Here is a 26,758-nt window from a genome sequence, read left to right on the forward strand (position 1 = left end):
CAAACTATTTACTAAGGTAATCGCCAATAGAATCAGGAACACCTTAGACTTCTGTCAAGCAAAGGACCAGGCAGGATTTCGTAAAGGCTACTCAACAATAGACCATATTCAAACTATCAATCAGTGACAGAGAAATGTGCGGAATATAACCAACCCTTATATATAGCTTTCATTGATTACGACACAAAAAATGAGTGAAGAGCTGTACGTAATGGTTGTCAACCCTCCGAATCCGAATAGCGCATCGAAATTGAGCGAAAGAGAGCGCAAACAGATTTTATTTCGACGAAAAGTGCAGCAGCAGACTCGGGCAGCCCGCGCGCCTCGTTTCCGCCCGTGATTAGTCGGGCACTTCGTGACGTCAACATTGCTGTTTGTCCGGACCGGCCGCTGCCGCCACAAATGAAGCACGGTGCAAGGTGGTTTGGCGCTGTGGTTTTGCGAGACGGTAATGGTAAATTTCGACAGCTTGCATTTCTCTGAGGAGTTCGGCGTTTCTCCCTACATGTATACGTAGCCGGCCTCTCCAAGAAGCAAAAGATGCTGGTAGCAAGCAGCACTTTCGACGCGAACGAAAGCGAAGTGTTAGCATCTCCTCGAGTTAGAAATGTTCTTTAGTGAGTATGTTTTTTGCAAAGTTGTTCGTTTCCGGGCAAACAACTGTACTGTTATGTTCCTGCATGCCTCCTCGTGGAACGTAAGGAGGGATGCGATCGTCGGCATTTGTGCGCTGCCCCAAGGCTGTCGGCAATCTACACAAACGCTTTACATGCGGGAAAAGTTTTCCAGCTCTTGTAGCTTGTGTAGCGGCCTTCATCAGTGCGCCATCCGCACGCTAATTGTAACCGGAGCCGTAGAGGTGGGGAATTCCGTCGGCTGCGTGAGACATCCGGTTTCTCTCTGTGCGCGAGGGGGAGCGCAGCGTCCCGACGTGCGCCGGCTTTCAAACACATGAAAACTTTACACTTGCACTGCATTATGGTAGCTGGATGTTGGCTGTTTCACAACACACGTGCGAATAGAAAATTAACGGCGGTTTGCAACCAAACCTGCGTCAAAGGTGGGAGATGAGCATGTACCTTCCGTTCAGCGTGCTAACACACACTAAATCAAAATCGAGGTTTGGACGAGTTCATGTATTCATAAGGCCTTCCAAGACCAGTTACTATCCGTCCGCCCGCACCCGTCCCGCCTTTGTGCGTTCGTTGCCCCGACCTTCTCGCGCTGCGTTTAGAAAGCCTGCTAGCAGAAAGTCGTACTCTCACTCATTCACGCTTTATTGATAAGCTCTGGTAGTAATCCTCGTCACGGAAGTGGTTAGAGCACGGCACTATTGTTCTTCAGCACTTGAAATTCTTTCGATTCACAGCAGCCTCCCACTTAGCTGCAAGCTTCTTGTCTTGCGGGGAGTAATGGAACATCGTCGCGGCCGCCGGTGTTCATGCAACCGTAGGCTGCATAGAACGCCGGCATGATTGGCCCACTACTTCAATTGATGCTGCGCACGTCAACTACCACTCTACCTACACACAAACAAAGGAATGCAGGCTCTAGCAAGGCAGATCATGACGGCACGCACGCAGAAACAAGCACAGTCAGGCACGGTCGCGGAGACTGCGAAGGAGCGGAACACCAGTGCTGACGTCACTACGCCGCGGTTTCCGGTCTCCGCTCGCATCATCAGCGTCAGCAGCAGCGCACTGCGCTCGACGGGGGGTGGAGCGACAGCGCAATTTTAACCGACGATTACGTCGTTACTAAGTGAAAAATCCCGCCCAAAATTTTACGTGCATGGTTTATAAGGTTCCTGCATCCCTATATGAGCGTCTTATTGAATTCGACAGACTCCTCAGCTTCCCTTTAATGCATACATCTGATTCTTACCTATTGCTAGTTTCTTCTTCACTGCTTTTAGGCTTCCTCCGTTCCTGAGAGCATGTTCAACTTTATCCATATTATGCTTCCTTATGTCAGCTGTCTTACACTTGTTTATTAACTTGAAAAGTTCTGCCATTTTATTCTAGCTGTAGGGTTAGAGGCTTTCATACATTGGCCTTTCTTGATCAGATCTTTCGTCTCCTGCGATAGCTTACTGGTATCTTGTCAAACGGAGTTACCACCGACTTCTATTGCACACTCTTTAATGATGCCCATAAGATTATCGTTCATTACTTCAAACACTAAGGTCCTTTTCCCTGTTCTGTATCTTGATCCGGAATTCCTCTAATTTCCCTCTTACCGCTAACTCATTGATTGGCTTCTTATGTACCAGTTTCTTCCGTTCCCTCCTCAAGTCTAGGCTAATTCGAGTTCTTATTATCCTATGGTCACTGCAGCACACCTCGCCGAGCAGGTCCACATCTTGTATGATGCCAGGGCTAGCGCAGAGTATAAAGTCTATTTCATTTCTAGTCTCGCCATTCGGGCTCCTCCACGTCCACTTTCGGCTATCCCGCTTGCGAAAGAAGGTATTAATTATCCTCATATTATTCTGTTCTACAAACTACTAATAGCTCTCCCCTGCTATTCCTATAACCTATGCCATATTCCTCTACTGGCTTGTGTCCAGCCTGCATCTTGCCTACCCTGGCATTTAAGTCGCCCATCAGTATAGTGTATATTGTTTTGACTTTACCTATCGCCGATTCCACGTCTTCATAGAAGCTTTCGACTTCCTGGTCATCATGACTTGATGTAGGGGCGTAGACCTGTGCGACCTACAATTTGTACCTCTTATTAAGCTTCACAAGACCTCCCACCCTCTCGTTAATGCTATAGAATTCCTGTATGTTACCAGCTATATCCTAATTAATCAGGAATCCAACTCCTAGTTCTCGTCTCTCCGCTAAGCCCTGGTAGTACAAGACGTGCCTGCTTTTTAGCACTGTACATGCTTCTTTTGTCGTCCTAACTTCACTGAGCCCTATTAAATTCCATTCACGGCCCTTTAATTCCTCCAATGGCAGTGCTAGACTTGCCTCATTAGATAACGTTCTAGCGTTAAGCGTTGCCAGGTTCAGATTCCAATGGCGGCCTGTTCGGACCCAGGTATTCTTAGCGCCCTCTGCTGCGTCACAGGTCTGACCGCCACCGTGGTCAGTTGCTTCGCAGCCACTGGGGACTGAGGGCCGGGGTTTGATTTTGTTTGATTTGACATATATATATATATATATATATATATATACATACAGTAAAACCTCGCTAAACTGTATCCGCTAAAACAGTAGTTTCGTTTTAAAAGCAGTAAAGTCAAATCCCCGACTTGGCCGCCATTGAACATAATGTGTTTTGTATCCGCATAAACCGTACCAGCTTATTGCGTACGCATCAGTTAAAACGTAACATTTCCACTTTTCGTCGCACAAACACAGCGGTGCGTCGTCTCCATCGAGCGGCCCGGCAGAACAACAAGCCTCAGAGATCGGAACAGCCTTCAAGCACCCTGCGCGTTTGCATGTGAAGCCACATCAACATCAACATCATTTTGGCGTTGTGCCAGAGAGATGCCAGAGAGCATTGTGGCATTGTGCAAGCGAGGACTCGCATCATGCGGAAGCTCAGATAAAAAAAAGGACGTCGAGTGCTCAGCATAGTAGAAAAATTAGACATCGTCTGTGCTATTGGACGCGACACGGAGAAGTCGGCGCTGGCACGCGACAGGGATCTGGTGTGGACTACTGTGTGTGGCATTTCGAATGCGAAGAAGTTGCTCAGCGGCGCTGCTGCAACTGCGAAGAGATGTCCGCTACGAGGTTCAACTTTTCGCCATCGTTGCCTCTGTTGTTGCCGAAGTGTTGACTAGCGACAGTGATGACGACGGTACGGAAAGCGACAGCACAGGCGATTTAGGCCCGACAGTGGTAGAAGATGCGCGTTACGTCAGCTTCATGAATGCAATCATCGCGACGAGAACAGCACCCGGCAATGAAAAAGGCGCCCCGGGACTTCTGCAGCACTGCTGCGCACATGCATGGAGAATACGTAATGCCAATGAGGAATCTGCCATGCCAGTGTTTGCCGAGAAGAGGGGGCTGGCTGAAAAGCTGGCACGCAACTTCAGTAAGTTTGAAGCCGCTGTCGTCGTGCTAGGCCGCCGTGGCGTCAAACGAAAATAACACTTTTGTCGCGCGAAGTGAATAAACACTGCATGTCTTTTCCCCCTTTCATCGCACTCTCCCTGAGTTCCGTTTTCCACAGGTAAGTGGGCGATCTCATGCAAATTCGGTTAAACAGGATGACCGTTTAGTACGTACTTTTTTCGAGCTCCGGCCAACTTCGGTTTAACGAGGTTTCACTGTGTGTGTGTGTGTGTATATCTTCTTGTATGTATGTATGTATGTATATATATATATATATATATATATATATATATATATATATATACACACATAGACTGTGCCAGTGCACGGACCACAAATCAGTTCACTCTCGCTATGCAGATGGTTTACTGCGTTGTGCGCCTGCTGCTGCCTGCACTTGCGCATGCGGCATCGCAAACCACATCGGACTGCGAAATCACCGATCCTGGAAGCTACGGACCCACTGCCCGGCTCCTACCTGTCGGCAGGCTGCAGTTCCTGCCTAAGCCGCATGGGGAACGCTGGACAGCGGGACTCTCCAAAGCTTGGACTGCCGCATCATCATCGGCAGCAACGAGTCTACCAGCTATAAAGGAACAAGCACCTTCGGCGCAATCCTGTGGGCTTGGTGACTGTGCCAGTGCACGGACCACTAATCAGTTCACTCTCGCTATGCAGATGGTTTACTGCGTTGTGCGCCTGCTGCTGCCTGCACTTGTGCATGCGGCATCGCAAACCACATCGGACTGCGGAATCACCGATCGTGGAAGCTACGGACCCACTGCCCGGCTCCTACCTGTCGGCAGGCTGCAGTTCCTGCCTAAGCCGCATGGGGCACGCTGGACAGCGGAACTCTCCAAAGCTTGGACTGCCGCATCATCATCGACAGCAACGAGTCTACCAGCTATAAAGGAACAAGCACCTTCGGCGCAATCCTGTGGGCTTGGTGACTGTGCAAGTGCACGGACCACTAATCAGTTCACTCTCGCTATGCAGGTTGGTGAACCTTACGTTATGTTTGCAAAAAAAAAAAAAACGAGTAATTATTGCCTGGTACAGCTACCGAGCCCACGGTACTGTGTTACTATCATTGCTGAATGTGTTGATGTAATGCACTCGCTACTACTCCAAGCTGGAGATATTGAATCTAACCCTGGCCCTTCTACTGAAGCCCTTCTCGCGGAATTGCGTAAACTGACTAATGGCCAAGCGCAGGTAATTGCAGAAATACAAGGCCTGATAGCTCAACTCGGCAATACTGACAAAACAATAGGGAAATTGAACGAAAGACTAACAGATCTCGAAAATCATTATCAGGCATTGGTACCACTGCGGAAAGAAATTGAAATCATGCGCATTGGCACAGAGCGCACTGCCTCTCGAATTTCGGAGCTGGAAGCCCGTATGGATGACGCCGAGAACCGTTCGAGGCGAAATAACCTAATCTTCTACGGCATCCCCGACCCCTCCTCCTCGGAAATATTCGCAGAGACAGAGCAGTTGGTCGCAAACCTTTGCCGGGATAATTTACAGTTAACCTTGGAACCAAGGGATATAGAGCGTGCGCATCGCCTCGGCCGTCCCTCAGCTGGTCGCTGCCGGCCCATAATAGTAAAGCTTGCATCACACAAGACCAAAGCTGCAATATTGTCAAATGGCCAGATGCTTAAAGGGACAAATTATGGCATCGGTGAGGATTTCTCGCGCCCAGTCCAAAATGCCCGTAAACAACTAAATGCTTTTGCTAAAAGCAAGAACAAGCCCTTTTCCGTCCGTTTCAAAACTCTGTATATGAACCAAAAGCGTTACGTCTTTGATGACAGTACTAACAGCATCAAAGAATTATCATAGCAGACGAAGCACCAAAAAAAGAAAGAAAAGAACCGAGCATATGCTGTCTCTAGCGATGCTCTTTCACTTTCTACAATTTACACTAACATCCGCAGTTTTCTTCAAAAACGTGAACGTATAGCTAGCATTGTATTGTCCTCTAGCAGTAATCTACTAATACTTACCGAGACGTGGCTCACTGACGACGTGAGCGATAGTGAAGTGCTATCGGACCTACCGAACTTTCGTGTGTACCGTAATGACCGTGCATCTACGCGCGGTGGTGGCGTACTGATTGCATTCCATGAACGAGTGTCTTGCGCAGTCATCAATATTCGGTCACAGCTGGAAATATTATGGGTGACTATCCAATCACGCCCACACACCGTACTACTAGGCGTTTGTTACAGACCTCCCCACACTACTTCCGAATTTTGCAGCCAGCTTAACCAAACCATGTGTCAGCTTATTGCTGCTCACCCAAATGCACACATACTACTATTTGGCGATTTTAACTTCCCGCAAATAGACTGGCACACTGACAATTTATGTTCTTCGACAGGACTAACCGAAAGCCAGGAACTTCCTCGATATCTGCCTCAATTTTAACATGACCCAGCTGGTTTCCGAAGCAACATGTGTTTCACAGGATACATCCAATATCTTAGATCTAATATTAACCAACAACCCCGAAAGCCTTTCGTACATCCATTATCTCAAGGAAATAAGCGACCACAAAGTAATTCATGCTGGCTTTTCTTTTCGACCAACAAAGTGCGAAATGTACAAGAAAACGATACAGTTGTATGACAAAGGCGATTATGAAGCGATAAATGAGGGCCTTTCCACATTTTTTCCCACATTTGAGACAACTTTCCACCACCATAATGTTGACGCTAATTGGACACGTTTTAAAGAAAAGCTGAAGGAATTAACCGATAAATTTGTACCTAAAGTAAGTTTCAGAGCCAGTCGTCACAAACCATGGTTTACAAAAACATTAAAAAGGCTTGAAAATAAAAAGAAACGTCTATTCCGAGTTGCAAAGGTTAGAGATCAACCAAAAGCATGGGAGAAATACTATGAAGCAGATAAAAACTACCTTTCTACTCTATATCAAGCAAAGCACTCTTTTTACCACTTAGAATTGCCCAAGCTACTAAAAACTAATCCCAAACAGTATTGGAAAACACTGAAAGACGACGAACCGCGAGAAATCGTACTCACCAGTGACCTGAATGAAAGGATTACGGATGTGGACTGTGCGAACTTGTTCAACACCAAGTTCGCTACTGTCTTCTCTGATGAAGGGACCGCACCCCCATGTTTACCTTTGCTTGACTTTCGTTGTGACATGCCAGCGATAAATTTTTGTGAAAATGGAATTTCATCCATAATAGAAAATATTAAATTGTCATCTTCTGCTGGAATGGACGAAATTAATACCAAAATCTTGAAAAACACCAAACACAACGTCTCACTTTATCTCACCCTAATTTTTTCACAGTCACTTTCTTCAGGAGTCATTCCAGACGACTGGAGGAAAGGGAAGGTCGTTCCTGTTTTCAAGTCAGGTAGCAGAAATTCCCCACTAAATTACCACCCTATCTTTCTAACAAGCGTCCCCTGTAAAATCATGGAGCATGTGATCTACTCCCATATAATAAATTTCCTTGACAGTAATCACTTTTTCCATCCTTCACAGCATGGCTTCCGCAAGGGGTTGTCATGTGAAACACAGCTTGCAGCTTTTCTACATGACATCCACACTAACCTGGATTGTAACATACAGACTGACGCGATCTTTCTTGATTATGCTAAAGCGTTTGATAAAGTGCCTCACCAACGATTACTTGCGAAACTCTCCCTGCTAAATTTACATCCTACTGTGTTAAGATGGATTGCACAATTTCTTACTAATCGATCGCAGTATGTTGTTATAAATAACCACCTATCCACACCGGTTCCAGTAACATCAGGCGTCCCCCAGGGATCGGTTCTTGGCCCGCTCCTATTCTTAATCTATATCGACTTACCTTTGCATGTATCCTGTAATATGTGGATGTTCGCAGATGACTGCGTTATCTACCGCACCGTACTTAACACTTCGGATCAGATAACCCTACAAAGTGACCTTACTAATATTTCAGAATGGTGTACCACTTGGTTAATGACACTAAACGTTAACAAATGCAAAAGCATGTTGTTCGCCCGCAGCCATAACCCTCGGACGTTTGCGTACACAATTAATAATTTCGCTCTTGAATCAACTGACACTTTTAAATACCTCAGTGTCACTGTATCCGACGACCTCAACTGGCGTACGCATGTGCATACCATCATTTCAGTTTCTAACAAAACTTTAGGTTTCCTAAAACGTCATTTATGGAAAGCCCCAAATCACGTAAAATTACTTGCCTACACATCATTTGTACGACCGAAACTAGAATACGCCTCAGCAGTCTGGAATCCGCATCAAGCATATCTCATCGACGTTCTTGAAGCGGTGCAAAACCGCGCCGCTCAATTCATCCATTCGTTATACTCATATGACGTAAGCGTCACGTCACTGAAATCCCTATCTGGGATTCCGGACCTCGTTTTACGTCGGCGCATCGCTTCCCTCTGTCTTTACCACAAATTCTTTTAGAGTCCTATCCTTCATCAAGCACCATATATCACGCCTGCAGCGCGCATATCATACCAGACGAGCCACTCGCTGCAAGTTTCCCGACCACGCTCACGAACATCAACATTTTTAGCCTCGTTTTTTCTTCTCATGGCGGCAGACTGGAACGGCCTCCCCGCTGCCATTGTCGACATAATCTGCCCATCCATATTTTTACAACATGTTACTGACCATCTCCAACTACATTGTACATGATTTTTCCTTATATGTGTGGTTTGTATTTACATATGTGTATGTTGGTCTACATATATAGGTTTTGATATGTGTAAATACATGTGTGAATATACTTGATTATATATACTATGTATGTGTATATATATGCGTGCTTGAACTTGAACTTTACTTGAACTAGTGTTAATTCGAATCTTGTACCCACCCCTTATGTAATACCCCTGCAATCGGGGGTCTTTAAGGAAAATAAACTAAACTAAACTAAATATATATATATATATATATGTTATTACCTTTAATTACAGTTGCACTTGAAGGAACTTCGTGTGACATCAAAGATATGTTCAGTGAAGCAACGGCCTTATACAAGTACTTACAAGACCTCATAATACCTCAAGTTTCCATTTATTTTCTAGGCATTCCTATGCAGCAGAAGCGAAATTTCGTTATATTGAAATTGCATACGAACACAGTTGGTTATATTGAAGTTATAGATATATTGTATTCTATGGACAAGAAGTTATGGAAAGTTAAGTACTTCATTATATCTAGAATTTCATTATATTGAAGTTCGTTATATCTAAATTTGCCTGTATATTCAATCAATGGGATAGTGGCGGTGCCGCCAGGCTGTCCAGATTATCAAGCATGCCTAAATTATCGGTCTCCGAATAATCAGTTGTTGACTGTAGTTCCAACCTAAGAACAAGATACGCTCCCAAATTACATCATGGGTGTTGCTGTAAGCAAGACGAGACCATCATCAGATGGATGCAATGCATGTAGTAGTAGCGCATGTCTCGATTGTTGCAAGGGGCGTCTCCATCTAGAATGCACGACACCTTATAGACAAGGATCAACTACAGCTTCTTGTCAGCCACAACTGCCATGCCCGAATAGCGAATTAGCGATTACAAATTTATGCTTTAGTGATTGCGAATTTGTCACATAATGAGCTTCCTTTTTTTTTTTTCAATTTGTCTTCATTGCTTTTCCTACTGCTAGCATTTTGTCACAGCTACATGACAATACAGTGGCACGGCAGCTTGGTTAAAACGCGCAAGGTGTGGCCTGTTGAGTGTGCTAGTATTAGCGCAAAGTGCCTAGTTCAGCCCATTCCTGCCACGGCATCACCAGTCAGGACAGCAGTTTACCAGATCGCTGTCTCGATATGTTGGTTATCTCCACTTGCTGATGTTCAGAATCAGTCAGAAATTCGTGGTAGAGCAAGTCAGGATTCTTTTTTGCATTGGATGAACACAACAGCACACAGCAGTCTCTTGGCATTATCACATATGGCAGAAGGCAGAGAATTCAGCGTAAATGCCACCGTTACAAAGAGCTCATGCACGCTGCAGCGCATGTTTTTGAACTGGCAGTGTGCGCAGTGTTTCGTAGCAATGTCCTGACTCTGGTCCAGAGTATTATCAACAACATGGGTGGAACTGTGAATGCAGTGCTTTCACCCTCATCCGTGTACCCCTGTCTGACGCGACAGGCCACACCTAGTGCATGCTGATCAAGCGGCCGTGACAGTGGCTTAATGCATGCCACAGATGCGTGCTGCAACCAGCAGTGCTGCCCATCCTTGCAGACCTTACCATTCAAAGTTTGTAATGAATTGGTAGTTGTTTTGTGAGCAGATGTCAATGATCTTGGAGAGCAGCTCATCTCGGTAGCCAGTGCCTTCAGCACGATCCATGTGGACCATGAGCTTTTTCACTATCTCCATCAGGTTCTTCTTTGACACCTGCATAACAGGACAGCAACATTTGAATCGAATGCATTAGAGATACACAAAGCATAGCCATCATGGTAGGCTGGATGATACATCAACTATCCCAACACCTGCACAGCCGTAAGATGACCCACAAGGAGAGGGGGTCACGAGAATGCTGAGCTTCCTTCCCTCAACTCCTGGGGATGAAAATGATGGTCGTAACTGTCATATTTCATTTACTGTTAAAACACAGTTCCTTTTCAGAAGTGAACAGCTGTCATTATCACTTCACATTTTTAAGCGACAGTGTTGATCAAGTCTTGCTCTGTTCCCGCAAAAGGCAACAGTTCTGAATAAGGTCAGAGGTTTACATTTCAGCTACAGTAAAGAATGTATGTTTAGTCATTCGTGGGTTAACTGTTTCTTCACTGTTAAACAGACTGTAAAGATGATACTATTACACTGTGTCCAGTCTCTTCTGAAGATATCGATCCGCAGCCTCTACACTACGTTTCACACGTTTTGGAAATATATTATTCCTACAACCATACAGCCTGCGTGTGGTGAAAGTAGAAAAAGCACTTTAACATGGGAACACAACCTGCAACGGGGTTCCCTCGCTTGACACAATGCCTCAAACAGAGAAGCTCACATGGAGACAACAGCCCAGCAATGATGGAGGTGCTTCATGTACGATTTCGGGGCACGTGAGCACTGCAACACAGCCAAACCAAGCACTAAGTGCAGGTAGCCACAGTGCACTCGCACTGCCAGCATCAGTGTCACTGAGTGTATAGCATTTTTCTCATAATCAATGTACACATGAAGTAATCCGTGTTCCACTTCTATCTTGCTCCTTCATGTAAGGGATTGATATCATACTAACTCAATTAATTTAATAAATAGTAATACAGTAAAAGCTCGTTAATTCACAACTCATTCATTCAAAAATTAAGATAATTTGAAGCAGCAGCCAGGGTCCGTCCAACAATGTATTGAAAGCAATATGTAATGCATCTGGCCAACTCGCACTGAGGTCCGTACCACCACTGATTATTCTAACTCCACGCCCTCGTGGTTGGCAAGAGTGCTAGTGCGCAGGAGCACGTTGGCAACGCTGGCGTTGCCGCATGCGCTGCGCAGCCTTGCTCTTTCCACTTGTGGCCCTTTGTTTAGGCACGACTGGAGAGAGACGCATTTGCGCCTGGCCAGGCATGGCTAACGCCTCTGTTGCAAGTCGGTTCTCTCCCTCTCTCAAAACCTTTGAGATAAAAATGCAGACGCGGCGCTGCGTGTTTTTCCTGATTTTTCTTTTTTTTTTTCATTTTACATTTTGGAGGCTATGCTCTTTCTCTATAAGGTGTTCTGCCGAGAAGCGGCTCCAGGTAATGTCTAAAACATGGCGGCCGTGACGTTCGTCGGCACTTGCGGTACCAAAAAGCACAGCCTTTGAAATCGATGGCTATTACTCAAAGGAAAGCATCGCTGGAGGGATGGATGGATGGATGTTATGAGCGTCCTCTTTGGAACAGGGTAGTGGGTTGCACCATCAAGATCTTGTTATTATATTGCCTAATGTCCTACCTATGTTAAAAAAGAAGGAAAAAAAAGGCACGAAGAAGTCTCATCACCAAAATTTCTGAACTCGTATTGGGAACTTTATTTTTGTATGCCTCCATCATTTGTCGTTTTTCTACTTTTCTTCATGCTTGGACGACACCTCTACGTATAGTGAAACTTGGCAGCATGCAGCTGGTGCAGCTACGAGAGTACAATGGAGACCAACGTAGGAGCAGGTTGTGGTGCGTTTCATGAGTGCATTTTAGAGCTCACCTCTTCTTCCTGCAGCGAGCACTGGCGGGGCAAAGGCGTACTTATAGTCCATGACGTTTTTAGCACATGTCGCTTGTGGCCAGTCATGTTACCATGCACGCTATGCTGCTTGCGCTGCACCAGCTGAAATGCAGTCCCCTCCATAATTCGACGCATGCGCAATCAACTGCTCTCTCCGGAACATGCGCAGAACGATCTCCAACCCGTGCTCCGTTTTGAATGGCTGCCTGCGACAGCCAGCAAAGCGGTGTGGGCACATTTTTTTCTCTGTGCCATGCACTGTGGGTTGGTGCAGTTGGGGCGCCGAACGTGCAGCTGGAGCAGGAGCCATCTCGACATCAGATCGCGTTGGCTGTGTCCGGTTACGTTGGCTGCGCCAGTGCTTCGAACTATAGACGTTGTTACAGCATACTAGAAGGGGCAGTGCAGCGGGTGGCACTCTCCGCATGGCTCCGCAGGTGTCGCAAGTAGCGGCGGTGCTGTGATCAACCACTCTTGAAAAGCAGGAAACGAAACGCCCGCATACACTGCGACGTACCTATATGCTTGAAGAGCACAGGAAGTTTTCTTCAGTTTTTTCCCGATACACTTCAATTATTTGGTCAGTATTCTCTGCTTACAATCAGACAATGAAACGCGTATTGTTTTTTGCCACAGATGCTAAAGCATTTTCTGAAATTACTATAGCACATCTGTCCTTGCCGCTGGAACCTAGCTATGCAATCGAGAAAATGGGTACTTTTGACTGCATTCGAGTCCCGTCCAGATGAACTTTTTCAACACGATAGAAAATGATCACTGCTTTACATTCAGCAACCAGGATCAAGATTAGCATAGAGAGCTTGAGGGCACAGACAATGTGCATCCAAACTCGAGTGGGCAGGTTCGGATCGTACATAATATCAATCAAGTGACCACATAACACAGGAATTATATGCAACTAGTCCCCGCAACATCGAAAGTGTAAATTAAGCTGTTACGTTGCCCATTCGTTACCTCCTCTGGCACATCTTTCAACAGCACATGTTATAGGCGACTACATGAAAACATAAACTGTGCTGATGAATAACATCGAACAGCCTGACTTAATTCTTCTTATGTCTACAGAAATGCTCATGGATTGAAAAGCAGCAGAGAAAACATGCAGGCCTGAATTGAAGTCACATATGCCCACAGAAGCCATTTATTCTGAAGAAGTCGCTGAAATTCATCTGTAGTAATACAGACGAACCCACTTATAACGACACCGGTTTTAATATATCGGTGATAACAATGAGAAGCTGCTGCACCGTCAACTTGTGTATGTTTTCCATGGTTAAATAACCCACCTACTACAATGCCCCAATGCGGCATTATTGGTTATAATGATGAAATGCGAAATTCTTGAAAAGAAAAAAAGAAAACGAGAAATTCGAGCTGCTGCATGATAGGCCACTGCTCCAACAGCCGCCGTGCTCAATTTTCCAGCCATCTACATGCAGCTCTCTCTCTTCGCCCTTCCACAACACCGAACACGAATGGGCTACGCCCATAGCTCTAAATACATGGGAGTTTTCGTAGTTCGCCCTCATCGAAATGCGGCCGCCGTGGCCGGGATTCGATCCTGCGACCTCGTACTCAGCAGACCAACACCGCAGCCACTGAGCTACCACGGCGGGTGTTGAGACGATCGTCGTGAACATGCTTAATCAGATAGCGATGGCGACAACTGCAGGAAGGTTGCTTCAACGTTATCGTCGCAGGAGGCCCGGCAGATGATTCAGTCCCTCCGCAGCTTCGATTTCATGAGGAATCTTCTGTTGCACTACGTGGAGCCCTTGGGTGCCTTGGAAAAAGATGTCGGCAAGCTTCACATACAGCGTGCAAGGCTGACAAGCAGGACTTTTCTCGTGCAAGCCAGTAAGAAGTATGTGACGAGATGCTTGTGGCGATCTCTCCTTAGCATTTTGTCTGGATTTTGCAAGCTGACAGGCTGCCACGGCAGCGTTCTCGCAATTTTTAAAAGGCCCCTTTCGGGGCCACCAACGCGATGCCTCGGCGGTGCTTGCATATCGCTTGCCACCTGTGACACCTCTTTACAGTTGTTATAGCAATGCCATTCTTTAACCCCGACAGCCGCCGCTTGTTACTTGCGATCGGAGTGCCCAGGAAGCAGTTAAACGAGTGAACACAATCGGCAGCCGGATGGAGGAAATGGACGGATGATGAGGAGGGGCGCTGGCCTCCACGCCATTATAGTTTTCTCACATTAGCTCTCCCATCCCCCTATTTTAATTTTTTCATGCAACTCGGTTATAACAACTATCGGTTATATCATAGAGTTTCATATTACTATAACTAGAGGGAAATTTGGCGCTGCGATCGTTCAACCATCATAGGAATGATGGGAAGTACAGGGGACGGATTGGTATCTTGTTGACTGGCGAACTAGGCTACAGGTATTTTTGGCAGCTTTGGTTGCACTCCGAGAGCAATTGCTATAACCCGCAGTGGGATGGTGCAATGCAAAGCTTACTGCCTTTTTTCTGTTGCTCGAAGTGGCAATAGTGCGCTGGGCAAGTGGCTGGGCCAATGTTTGGTTTCGTGGTGTGGTGTCGAAGCTCTGACGAGAAAGCGACGGCATCGTAAATGAGAGAATGTGTTTTGACCGTTTTGACCTTGGTTTGTTAAGTGTATCAGGTTGGTGTTGTAGCGTTACATACTTTATGAAACTTCAGAAGAGCAAAAGGAAGGCACTACTGATACAGGGCACAGACAGTTGTACTTCCAGTGGCTTGACAATCAAATTTTATTGAGGGTTTCATTACGCATTGCTCATTTATGTGCTCATTGAAATGTGTTTTAGGACTTTGAAACACAAACTTACTTATGAAAGGTTACTGCTTCCTGGCTGCTGTCTGCTTTCACAAGGTGGGTGCAAAGCCACGCCATAACGGCTGCTGGCGGCCGCTTCAGAAGCAGTACGTCAATATAAAATATAATGAAACATACTCGTAGGAGGCCACAAGTGTCCTAGCTAGCACTGCAGCAGATGTGCTTAAAAGTACTTGAAGACGTTCAGCAATTGTGACAGCCGACGCAGTCTTTAGAAAGAGCGAGAGAGTTCGCAAGTGCCTGTCGTCTGCAAGAAAAATATCGCGTTCGCAGTGAGCAGGCATCGTAGCAGACAACACTTGTAGCATTTCTGTCAAAGGCGCAACACTTTCTCACTATGCGAAATTTTTATTTCCATAAATAATGAGTATTTTTATATAGGTACACGCACAGTTGTTATTGCTATTATAAAAATTAGTAAATAATTATTCTCTGGTGCTAAATCGGGAACAGAATTGCAGAGGAATGCATACCTTGGTGTTCCCTGGTGGCAAACCGTGCTTCAATCTCAAAATCATACAAAGCTTATGTAATGTGTTGTGCATTATAGAGAATACTGCAGAAATAAAATGAGATTTTATGTGATAATATTTGAGTATAGTTACATTTACTGCACTACAAGCAAACGCTGCTAGTCTAAAGATCGAAGTCAATCCAAAGCCTGTACTTCTCATCATTTCCATGTAGGTTGAGCCAACGCTCAGGAGAGCCCCCGTAGACATTAGCACCACATTTCCCTCTAGGGTATTTATTTAGTAACTCTATGGTTATAACAATGGAATTTTCATGGCACTTGAATAATGTTATAAGTGGATTCGACTGTAATGTCGCAACTGCACAGTAAACGCGAATGAGCAGAAGGAGAGGACTAGCACAACAATTATGCCGGAAGCCAAGCGGTAGCTTCACTGAAATGGAAAAGCAGCTCATTATTGTATTTATGGTGGCCATGCTTTGGCATGGAGCATGGAGCTTTGGCAACGACCCAGTGAAAACGGTTCGTCCATAGGACATTCGAATCATATCCCAATGTCCATGCACCATTTCGGCTAGAAATAGTACATCTTCTGGACATCAGTCTCGGATATCTTATTACAAGTGTCGTAAGGTTATCCCGCATGGACCCTTTTTTGACATGAACGTGAATATTTGTCCTCCAATTGAAGCTATGCCTCATGAGTTTCCTCGTATCAGAATTATGTTTTCTCACATATGTTCAAGTTACAATACGAAGCTATCACATCTGCAGCTTGCGTTTATGTCATACTACGAATTTTCTGATGCAATTTACTTTGAAAACTTCAATTACCGTATTTACCCGAATCTAATGCGCACGTTCTTTCCAATAAAACCGGTCCAAAAAGTGCATGCGCATTAGAATCGAGTACCACCCTATATACACATTAACATATCACCGTCAGCATTCGAAAAATGGCCGCCTCACACGCGCTCCTAGCCTAGCTGCCGCAGCTTCCTCCATGTGCATACCTCCGTGTTGTAAGTGTAACCAGGCGCTGGTATAACCTAGTCTACCGCCTCTCTGCCCGTTTTCTGCGTTTATTCAATCAGCATGGAAGCACCGACTGCAAAGACACGCGGAGTCCACCATGATGCCGCATTTAAAAGGAAAGTTATCAAGTACTGTAAGAGTTGGGGTCGGGCATGAAATAAATGGTAGCTGGCCCATGCAGTTGTCCAACTCATCCATGCTGAGGACGTTGTTGAAGGGAGGTACTTGCTCTCATCAAGAACGAGGAATATGGTATTTATTTACAACATCTACATCAAGGGTGGAGAATGTTACATTTCATCAGTCTAGCATGACTGAAAGAAAAAGCACACCAAGCAGCCGTAAACAGCTGCTTAAAAAAATTCTGTCATCCCTAGATCCCAAGGTGAGAAAAAACTGCCGTTCAACCTTCGACAAATGGGAGCGTCCAAAGTCATCGTAGTCGACCCGCCTTTGAGGAGGAGGCTTCACACACTCACTTTTGCACTTTGGCTTCACTGAACACACCGAGGTGAGAGGGTTCTCGTAGACAGGGGTCATGACCCAAGCATGATCTTGATCCCAGAGTTGACCCCGCAGACAGTAGCCACCGCGTCTGTCGATTGACTGCGACGACTTCTGGGGCCCATGAGAAAGCATTGCAAAACGTCCTTTCCCAGGAGTTCTCTTGCTCCAAAAAAACCGTAAAGGCGACAGCGACTCAACTAACAATACTCAGTCCGTGGAATGTGGCTAGACATGCTGGCACCGTTGGGCTATTGAGGAAGCGCATTTTTCTCTTTACAAAGTAAGTCGTCGCAGCAGGCCGGGAAAATTTTGCAGGTCGGTACTCCTGCAGGCTGATCGTAACAGTGCACGGAGACGGATGGAAATCGGGCTGCATCACGGGCGTTCGGAGCTCCCAAAATTTGCGTGCGGGACTGGGGCAAACAGAAGGAGAATATTTTCATCAGCAAAGCAACAAGGAAGGGTTTCAGTGGACCGAAGCAGGGCCGCTTTGCTGACATAGAAGAGCTGCTCGCGGAATACGTGCAAGAGCAGTGAGCGGCACAGCGGCCTGTGAAGACCGATCTCCTCAAAGTACGGGCGATGTACGGTAGTTAGCTCTACAGAAAGGGCTAAGGCAGAGTGACTTCAAAGCGAGCAGGTGCTGGCTGTCAAATTCTATGAAAAGAAAAGGCTTTTCGCTTTGAAGGTGGACAAGGATATGCCAAAAATTGCCCAATAAGTAAGAAGAGAAATTGCACAGTTTTCAGCAGTATGTTTTGAAGTTGCGCCATAGAAACGGCTACCACTTCGGATAGATTGTAAATGTCGATCAGACGCCGCTCTACTTTGACATGCCTGCCACCACAACCATTGAAAATAAGGGGGAAAAGCAAGTGCGCATTTTGTCTTCCAGCCACGAAAAAACTAGTCACTGCAATGCTTTGTTGCACTGCGGATGGGCACAAGCTGCCCCTGTATCTTTAGACGGAAGACGCTCCCGAAAGGAATCGTGTTTCCGAGTGGCGTGATTGTGTGCAAATGAAAAAGGTTGGATTACCCCGGACTTGGTCACTGACTGGACTCATAGCATTTGATGGAAGAGACCCGGCGACAGTTTGGGTCTGCATGGGATGCTTGTGCTCGACGCGTTCAGGTGCCACCTTGACCAGAGCGTCAAGGACAAGCTGACTGCATGCAACACCGACCTTGTCGCGATACCCGGTGGCATGATGTGGCAGTTATGTTGACTGGTTCTCAAGTTACAGCAATATGTCGGAACGGTGCACATGGTTTTCTCATTCTGGGCGTGGAGAATTTTCAAAAGGTGCTGCAACTGTGAAATTCACTATGATGATTCCCAGACGGATACCTCAGGGCAAGAGAGCCCTTTTTTATAAGTTTCCTCGCTGAAAAATTTTAGCAGACCACCGAATTTAGTGTTGGTGAATAAGATTTTATTCAAGTTTTGAATAAATATCACAAATCACAGACACAATATATATAAAAAATGGGCTTGTCTTGCCTTCAGAAATTTATTCAGATACACAATAAAAAAGAATTCTGGAAATCTGATGAGCGGTTACAGAGATGTGGCTGGAACAAGCAGCTGCACCAGCCAAATAAGTCATTTTTAGAAAATGAGCTTTGAAAGTTTTGAGCACATATATTGGTCTAAAATGACCTTGCAGTGTAACTGGAGATGTCCTTATGCACTCTCTTTTTTTGCTGCCTTTCCACCTTCTCTTGCGACCGCTTCTTGGCCTTTTTCAAGCGCAGAGAATTTTTCTCTGTTCATTGAATGGCCAGGTGGCCAGGTGTTAGACCCACTGATGAACATAGCTCTTGGGTAGCCCTGTGGCAGCCAGCATTATATCTTAAAACTGCCTCATGCAGTGCTGTCTCCACAGCAAACAGCGACACATGCTGGTCTTTGGGCATCAGAGACCAAAGCACTGAGTGAAATGATTCTGATGCGTTCTGAGTCTTTGCTCCCAGGCAGCGTTACAGAAGAGGAGCCTGTGAGAGGCACTCATAACCAGGTAGCAGTGCTTCTAAAACATAGCGTGGAAGATTGTGCCAATGCTTCGGAGGTGGCACACCATCACTCTTGCTGGCGTTATGACGACACCACAAGTCTGCACCCTCCGGGCACAAGTGAGGATCCTCGTCCGCCGATGTCACGTGGTTGTACGATGCCATCACTGCACGCTGCATTGCAGCCGCATCGTTGGAAATGTTCCGTAGGACCCAGCCATAATAGTCGGTCAACCTGTCAATGAGGGCCTTTGTCAGTCTGCCCTTCCCTACTAAAGCCTGGTCAATTTTCTGCACACGATTGCGCAGTGCTGTCCTTATCCTCTTCTGGACGTGGTTCAGGCATTCCTCTTTCGAAATGGGGACCAGTCCATAAACATTTTCTTGCACAAGGGCAGAGAAGGTGGCACTATCTCCGTCAGACACAAGCGTTGTGTAACGGAGGTTGTGCTTTGGTACCGAACGTGAGAAAAGGATGACAGCTGCCTCAACCTCCATCCTCCCAGACTTAGAGTCAGTGTTTTTCTGGCATACATGATCCTCCTGCCGGCTTGTGTAGCCTGGGTTTCCAGGCTTTGGTCCTACTTGGCAACCAAGGCACTGGTTCGATAAAACAATGGCGTCCAAGATGGGGCCCGTATGATATTCAAGTATTGCAGCAACTCCAATATGGGACGTGCTTCCATGCTTGTGCTATGTTCCATCAAAGTTTACTGTGGTATCCCTGCTGAACTATGGATCCATTTCCATGTAGGTGGTTTTCACAGCACAAGCAGATTCTGCATAGAACTTGTCTATGCACTGTGTTTGCAGTTCCCTGAATTTCTTCAAGTGCTTCCAAAAAGTCTTATCATGCAGGCCACGATGGGACACGTTCATCTCCGCCCAAAAATCATTGAGGGCTGTTTGTCCCTTTCCTATCTGTTTTGTTGCCACGATGGCTCTTATATTCACGTCAAAGGCCACTGAGTCATCCAGACGAGCAGAACTCCACGAGCTTGCAACTACTCCACAATGTAAGCATAGCAGCTCAAGTTGGGTGCCTTCTTGAACCTTCATCCCAGCCGCGAAGCAACGCTGGCATGGTTCCCAAGATAACAGGTCACCTAGAGCATCCATTTGCACAAGGGGAAATTTTTTGCCTTCACTTGTAGCAGTGGCAGCTTCAGGATCGCGCTCCATCGCTGACATAGCGCCAAGTCCTCGTTGCACAGCAGCGCATTTTTTATCTGCTGCTTCTTTCTCCTTGCACGTCAGGAAACGTGTTTTCAAGTGCACAGTGGACGATGCGATCGCACTGTCCGAGGCAGATGAAAGAGAGGATGTGGAAGCCGCTGTCGATGAGCATGAGACACCAGGCGCACTCATCATGACAAATTCTTGCGCCGGTGGAGCAAGAGTCACATTGCTAGAAGCATCGACACAACCACGCTCTTGCATAGATGAAGCAGAAGCTGGCCCGCAGGAAACATCAGTGCGATCATTGTCGACGCGCAGGCGAGCAGCGAGCTTCACAGAACGCTTCCTTGCACCGAACGCGTGTAGCGTGTCTAGTGTTTCTTTGGATGCACCGTGGCCGACCGCACAACAATCAGCAGGCTAAACGCTACAACAGTCTCATAAAGACGGTTGAAAATCGTCTCATAAAGATGGTAGAAACTTGGAGAATATGCGAATGGCTGCAAGGATAGACGATGGCAAGCTCAACACACAAAGGGTGCCGGCAATGGAGGACCCGAAGCAGACAACGGCTGGATGCATTATGCAGGAGACCACTACATCATCGTACGCAGCAGCCAATGGGAGTCGCGGGCTCCCCCTTCAACAATTTCATCTTCGCGTCTCAGCCGTGAGAAACTTAAAAGCTCTCGCAAGCACTCTAATCATGAGTGATTTACACCTCTAACGCGCAGCCACCGCCGCCGCGGGTGGAGGGAAAAAAAAAAGCACAACAATGCACAAACAAAACACCACCAAAATGGTGGTGCTCAGGAGAGCGGTGGAGAAATGGCGTTTGCACCAAGTAGGGGTATTTTGAGCATTCGCTCGCTGCTCAAGGGCTGCCGCGGCTCATTATTAATTTTATTTCAAATAGGTTCGTGATGAATTAAGACGTTGATATTTACAGAAATGGTAGTTTATAAGACATACTGCCCGAATATGTGGTTTTCCAAATATCTACTTTTTCGCAATTTTTCGGTTTTAGAAGGCCGCGTCCCCCCTTAATTGCTATGGCAATGGGCGCGAGAGCAAATGACCTGCATTACAAAAGTTCCACAGCTTGCTTTGCTTCGGCAATTACTAATGCCTGTAACAACGAAAGTAAGTTTAAGTTAACCAATTACATTGTACGATTGTTCTCTCCTTGGCACACCTTTAAACAGCAAGTTAAGTGAGGCCCTGGAAAATAAGAACTACACAAGCGAATAATGTCACACACAATCAGCTGCTGGCCTCCTTGCTTTTGACACGAGCTGAAATGTTCATGACTTTAAAGCAGCAGACATTCTGGGAAAACGGGCAAAAAAAAAAAAAAAAACACCACCTAACTGCTTTCGAGCCATGCAACAGGCACCGCATGCAAGAGTGAGCGATTGTAGTGCCGCTGCTCTTTTCGCCACCAGGGGCGTAAGCGGCCCATATGCGTCGCTGCCCCCGCTATTGCACTGTCCCTTGTAGTTCGCTGTAACATTGTTTATCTCGCCAATGTGAAGTAAAGTGGGTGCATGAGCGCGCTCGTGCTACGTCGGCCTATATATGCCCCTTAACCAAGCAATTTCTTTTCTTTGACTTTCATTAGTTTGAATTCTAAAGGAAAATTGAATTATGGAGTTTTATGTGCCAAAATAGCTTTCTGATTATGAGGCACGCCATAGTGGGGGACTCCGGAAATTTAGACCACCTGGGTTTCTTTAACATGCACTTAAATCTAAGTACACAGGTGTTTTCGCATTTCACCCCCATCGAAATGAGGCCGCCGTGGCCAGGATTCGATCTTGTGACCTCGTGCTTAGCTGCCCAACATCATAGCCACTAAGCAACCACGGCGGGTAGTAGTTCGAATTCTGTATAATTTAAATTTGCATAGCGTCCCTGCAGAACTCAGATTAACGAGCTTTTACTGTACCAATCATTTCAATGCACCATCTACATTATAAAATACATGTAGATCACGGTTGCCATTCCACCAATGCAAAAGACTCTATAAAAGAAAAGCTTCAAGGCCCCCTACAAAACAAAACAAAAATATGTTAGATTTAGTGGGAAATCTATCAAAATAGCAACACTGGCCCAATCCCATCTAAAATCAGTTTCTTTCCATTGCTGTGGCACTTGGTGGTGCAAGGGCAAATAAATCTTGCATTGGAGGCACCCGACAGCATCCTGACATCGTCCTAACCTAACTCATCCTAACACAAAGCACACTCTTCGGCTGGAAAAAAAAGCATGAGATTAACATTCATGGTATATGGTATATTAACCTTCAGTATATGGTTTTCATTGGCAACAGTTACTTGTGTGCTGTCACGACCAACCCTTCTTTTGTTACAACTACCTCTTGTCCTTGTGTGCAGGCAGTGCTGCATTTCATCATTACTACTGAGTTGCACAGAATTTAGCGTTGGTTTTCTTGACTGTCCCACTTGCCATACCAGACACACACTGTGCTCTTCCCTTGAGATGCCAACCCTCACCATGCCATAAAGTAAGTCGAGAGCTCTGAGGCGGATTGACTCGTCCTTGTCATCAAGACACTGTAGCACGAGGTCCTTGTGGGCTTGCACACTCCTGGGGTGAGTTTTCAGGATCTTGGACATGGCCAACAGTCCCAGGTACTTCACTGAACCAAGAGAAAGAGACGAAAGCGAGCTTGTACTGCTGTGGATGAAGGACACACTGTGAAACGTGCTTGTCCTTAAAGTTCACAAGGCCAAAGTGCTGGCGACCAAAAGTCACAGTACAAAAGTCACAGCAAATTCACTGATGCGAGAAATATGCACCCAACTGTCATCACAAATGTGGAGCGTTGATGCCATGACAGGATTTGCATTCTGCAAAGTGGTGTTGATGACAGCCAAAGATAAAGATGCCCTTGACATAACAAAAAACTTTCTATAGATTATCAGCATCACTGTAGCGACACAAGCATGAAAGGATGTTGGTTGTTCTTGTCGGATTCTCATTGACTAGAGTGGGAGACCAGGAGGAAAAGCAAAGAGTGCCTCTTTTTGATTCTGCGCTTTCCTTAATATCCAATGATGCCACTCAGTCACTCTGATGCATGGCTCTCCTTTATTGACACTCTGGCTGAAAGTGCCAACTCAAGCTATGTCAATTTGGTGAGACATTGCACGAGGCTCGAAGCTGATTTCTCCATCATGCGAGAACTGCTTTTAATGGCAGACCACACAGTACAACTGTGACCGTAAAAGTGACACACAATGGAATGACAAGCCCTTGTGACTGCCATTCATAGAACAAAAGCAGCTCTCTTGCAAGCTGCACTGGCTTGTTGGTCACACATTGCATTCCACATGTAGGCTCATTTCACTGCTGTTTAACCACTTCAATGCTTATACTACAGCCATTTGGAATGTTTCCAAGCAAATACTGTTGTGAATCCCCACACTTGTGGGTGCCCTGAGCACACTTAAAAGCTCAGGAGAGCCAAGCTGTTTAATTTTCTAAAAGATGAGTTCCAAGTAAAACACTGCAAGTAAGGTACCCATCTGCCTCCCTGGCTCTTTTCATTTGATGCGTTTTTCGTGAGAGATGTGTGGGTGCCACTGCCTTGTTAAAGTTGGCTTAAAGACGCAAGTTGATAAAACATGCGAGGGTGTTTAACATACCAAAGTAAGTCAGAAGCCATGAGATAAGCCGCATTTAAGAGATCTGCATTAATTTTGACTGCCAGGTGTTTAACGTATGCACAAAATGCACTACATGGGAACTTTCGTTGAAATGTGGCCATGATGGCCAGGAATCGAACTCTTGATCTTGTGTTCAGTTGTAGAGCACCGTAGCCACCAAGCCACTGTGGCAAGTAATACAATGTGCTTTGTAAAGTCAAGTGCACCAAGACAATATGCAACCTCTCACTCCTCCTGCTGCCTATACCTATCATGTTCAATACAAAACCAATTATAATACAAGCATGTGCCCTAAAGTGCCACCACTGGAAAATGTGGCGTAGACATTATGCATCAGCAAGTAGCATCGCAATAGCACCAATATTTTGGTAGCCCATAACATTATCTAATGAGGAGAAAGAGGTGATTATCACAAGCTTACAGTTCTGATCAGAGTCTTCTATCAATATCCTGAGCTTCTGGACGCAGAGCTGCAAATAATGAACAGCAGCAGTAAATACTCAGTTAATACAGAAAGACACTCCTTGTTTTAAAGAACTGGGAACTGCAACTTGCCTAAGATGCTATGTATTCAGAAAGTGGTAGCTGTTATATATCATATATAACAGAAAAAAAAATGAATTTCTGGTGTCTGTACATACCATTGACAAGCAACCGTAGAGATAGCAGTTAAAATTAAGTTTAGCAGTAGCCAATGGTCATTTATTAGAAAGATAAGGTTATGTGTATATCAAAACAACAGTTCACAAAAGCAAAATATTTGTCCCAGAATGTGAAAAACTCTGCAAACATACCTGGATTGAGGCAGAGTGGTTTGGCATTCCTGAGGATATAGAAATCAAGACTGTAAGCGTGGCAAAAGAATAAAAAAGGGGCAGAAAAAATTGGGAACAACAAAAAAGAAAGAAAGAAGACATGAGAGAAAACAAGGATGTAAGAGTGAAGTAAGCGATAGCAGGTGTAACCAGCACAACCAACAGAAGACAGTCAGAGTGATCCAGAAAAGGCAGCAGGTGCGAAATGGTGATTGCACCCGAACGGGAGATGCAGGCAGCGAGGGGGGTGGTCCGGTGGTGGGTGCAGCCATGAGAGGGGGTGATTGCACAAAAGAAAGCAGAGAGAACAGGCAAGGGCAGTCCATTAGCAAAACTCGACAAGACACACACACAGCGCAACTGTTTCAAGCACATAAGACAAACACTGCACACGGACCAGATCCCCTCCTACAATGTTTCCCATGTAACCAACTTTACAGGACTGCCCCAGGTTTGTTCTCATCAGAAAAATGTAATTGCAGCTTTCCAAGGCCAGCCCTGAACCAGCCCTGAACAAGTCACTACTTAATATTCCAATTTAAAAACCAATATGGGGATGAAAATCAAAGCCACATGAGAGCACTGTCACACAAGTGCTCCAGAACAAGTATAGTTCTAGAAAAGCAAGTGTTTGCAATACACACCATTCTACTGACAACTTTTCCGATTAGGACATGCACATACTGAGTACTCTTGAGGTGGAGGAGTTCAACTATGCATGAAGAAAGGCCGTCTTGGGCAGTCAGTAAACATTAAGGCAAGCTTTTAGTGTACTTGCTTTGCTCCAACTTTTTTCTCCCCAGAAACCTTGATGATGAGAATCGGGCTCATGATCACATGCAGACAATGTATATTGTGCTGCAATTCCCACAGATAGTTATGTATACAAATATGAATTCAAAATTCATCTCCGTTTCTGAATTCAGCCTGTCTCGCACATGTTTATGCTAATGCTTTATAACAAAACATCCTCAGATTTTTCAGTTCCAAAGTGATGGGCGAGGTAAAATGCCACTTTGTAATTAAGTACATGAAAAAAGAAGGTCTCAATACAACATCCCACTACCAGAGCTCCAGATGGTCACATGACATCTCAAGTGGACAACACTGAGCACGAACCTTGCAAGGTCTATACAGATTTGTATGCACATGGTCTGCTAGAGCCTCCATCTAGCCTTTCGGACCCTAAAGCAGGTTAACTGAGGGGCCCAATCTTTAACAATCATATTGTAAGAAGACAACAAACAAAGACACCAAGGACAACACAGGGGAAATTACTTGCACTTACTAGTTGAAATAAAGAAATTATAAATTAATGGAACGAAAGTGGGTGAAAAGATAACTTGCCGCAGGGGGGAACGATCCCACGTCTTCGCATTAAGCGTGCGATGTTCTACCAATTGAGCTACCGCGGCGCCATACTCCCATCCACTTTTTGGGGTATTTATGTGTTACTGCTAGAACTAACCCTGGGAGTGTTAGCCAGCGCCACCACTCATAAACCTTCGCAGCAGATGTGGTATATCCTTTCTGCCCTATATCATAAAAACCCTGTATCATAAAGCCACTTGTATAATTGAACTACGCTGTAGTCTGCATAATTACAACTCGCAGTGTAATAGTGTCTGTGGAGTACCTGGATGTAATTTTCTCAGGAGAGCTGTAGGACTCAATTCAATAAGTTCATACCACAGTAATTGAAGCAGATGCAGAGGCACTGCAATAAACTGGCAAGATACAACCAGGCAGCATTGCTAGGAAGGTACTGCTGGGCTCTTACACTGGGTAAACTTGCGTTCATATGGCTCACATTGACTCTTTTCTTACTTAAAGGGACACTAAA

At 45.6% G+C, this 26,758-nt stretch overlaps 2 protein-coding genes across 7 annotated transcripts in view; both read right to left on the minus strand.

Moving 5' to 3' along the window:
- g (adaptor-related protein complex 3, delta 1 subunit-like garnet) overlaps window positions 1-26,758 on the minus strand; it is a 285,419-nt gene that overhangs the window by 195,635 nt on the left and 63,026 nt on the right. For 5 of the 6 annotated variants that reach the window (XM_075671311.1, XM_075671310.1, XM_075671313.1 and 2 more), the window contains exons 10-13: window positions 24,895-24,944; window positions 24,522-24,570; window positions 22,925-23,070; window positions 10,371-10,519 (exon numbers count right to left, since the gene is read on the minus strand). In XM_075671311.1, coding sequence (XP_075527426.1) covers window positions 10,371-10,519; window positions 22,925-23,070; window positions 24,522-24,570; window positions 24,895-24,944 — 394 coding nt within the window. The remainder of the gene's footprint in view (window positions 1-10,370; window positions 10,520-22,924; window positions 23,071-24,521; window positions 24,571-24,894; window positions 24,945-26,758) is intronic. The other variant, XM_075671312.1, reaches the window with a different exon arrangement.
- LOC142559427 (uncharacterized) lies at window positions 18,099-21,063 on the minus strand. Its single transcript, XM_075671023.1, has one exon. The coding sequence runs from the start codon at window positions 19,725-19,727 to the stop codon at window positions 19,197-19,199; it is 531 nt and encodes a 176-aa protein (XP_075527138.1). The 5' UTR covers window positions 19,728-21,063; the 3' UTR covers window positions 18,099-19,196.

The sequence above is a fragment of the Dermacentor variabilis genome, chromosome 10 (genome assembly GCF_050947875.1).
Source record: "Dermacentor variabilis isolate Ectoservices chromosome 10, ASM5094787v1, whole genome shotgun sequence".
NCBI classification, from domain to species: domain Eukaryota; kingdom Metazoa; phylum Arthropoda; class Arachnida; order Ixodida; family Ixodidae; genus Dermacentor; species Dermacentor variabilis.

Coding starts and splice junctions, on each gene's coding strand:
- LOC142559427 (XM_075671023.1), bottom strand. CDS start 19,727: ATGGAGGTTGAGGCAGCTGTCATCCTTTTCTCACGTTCGGTACCAAAG.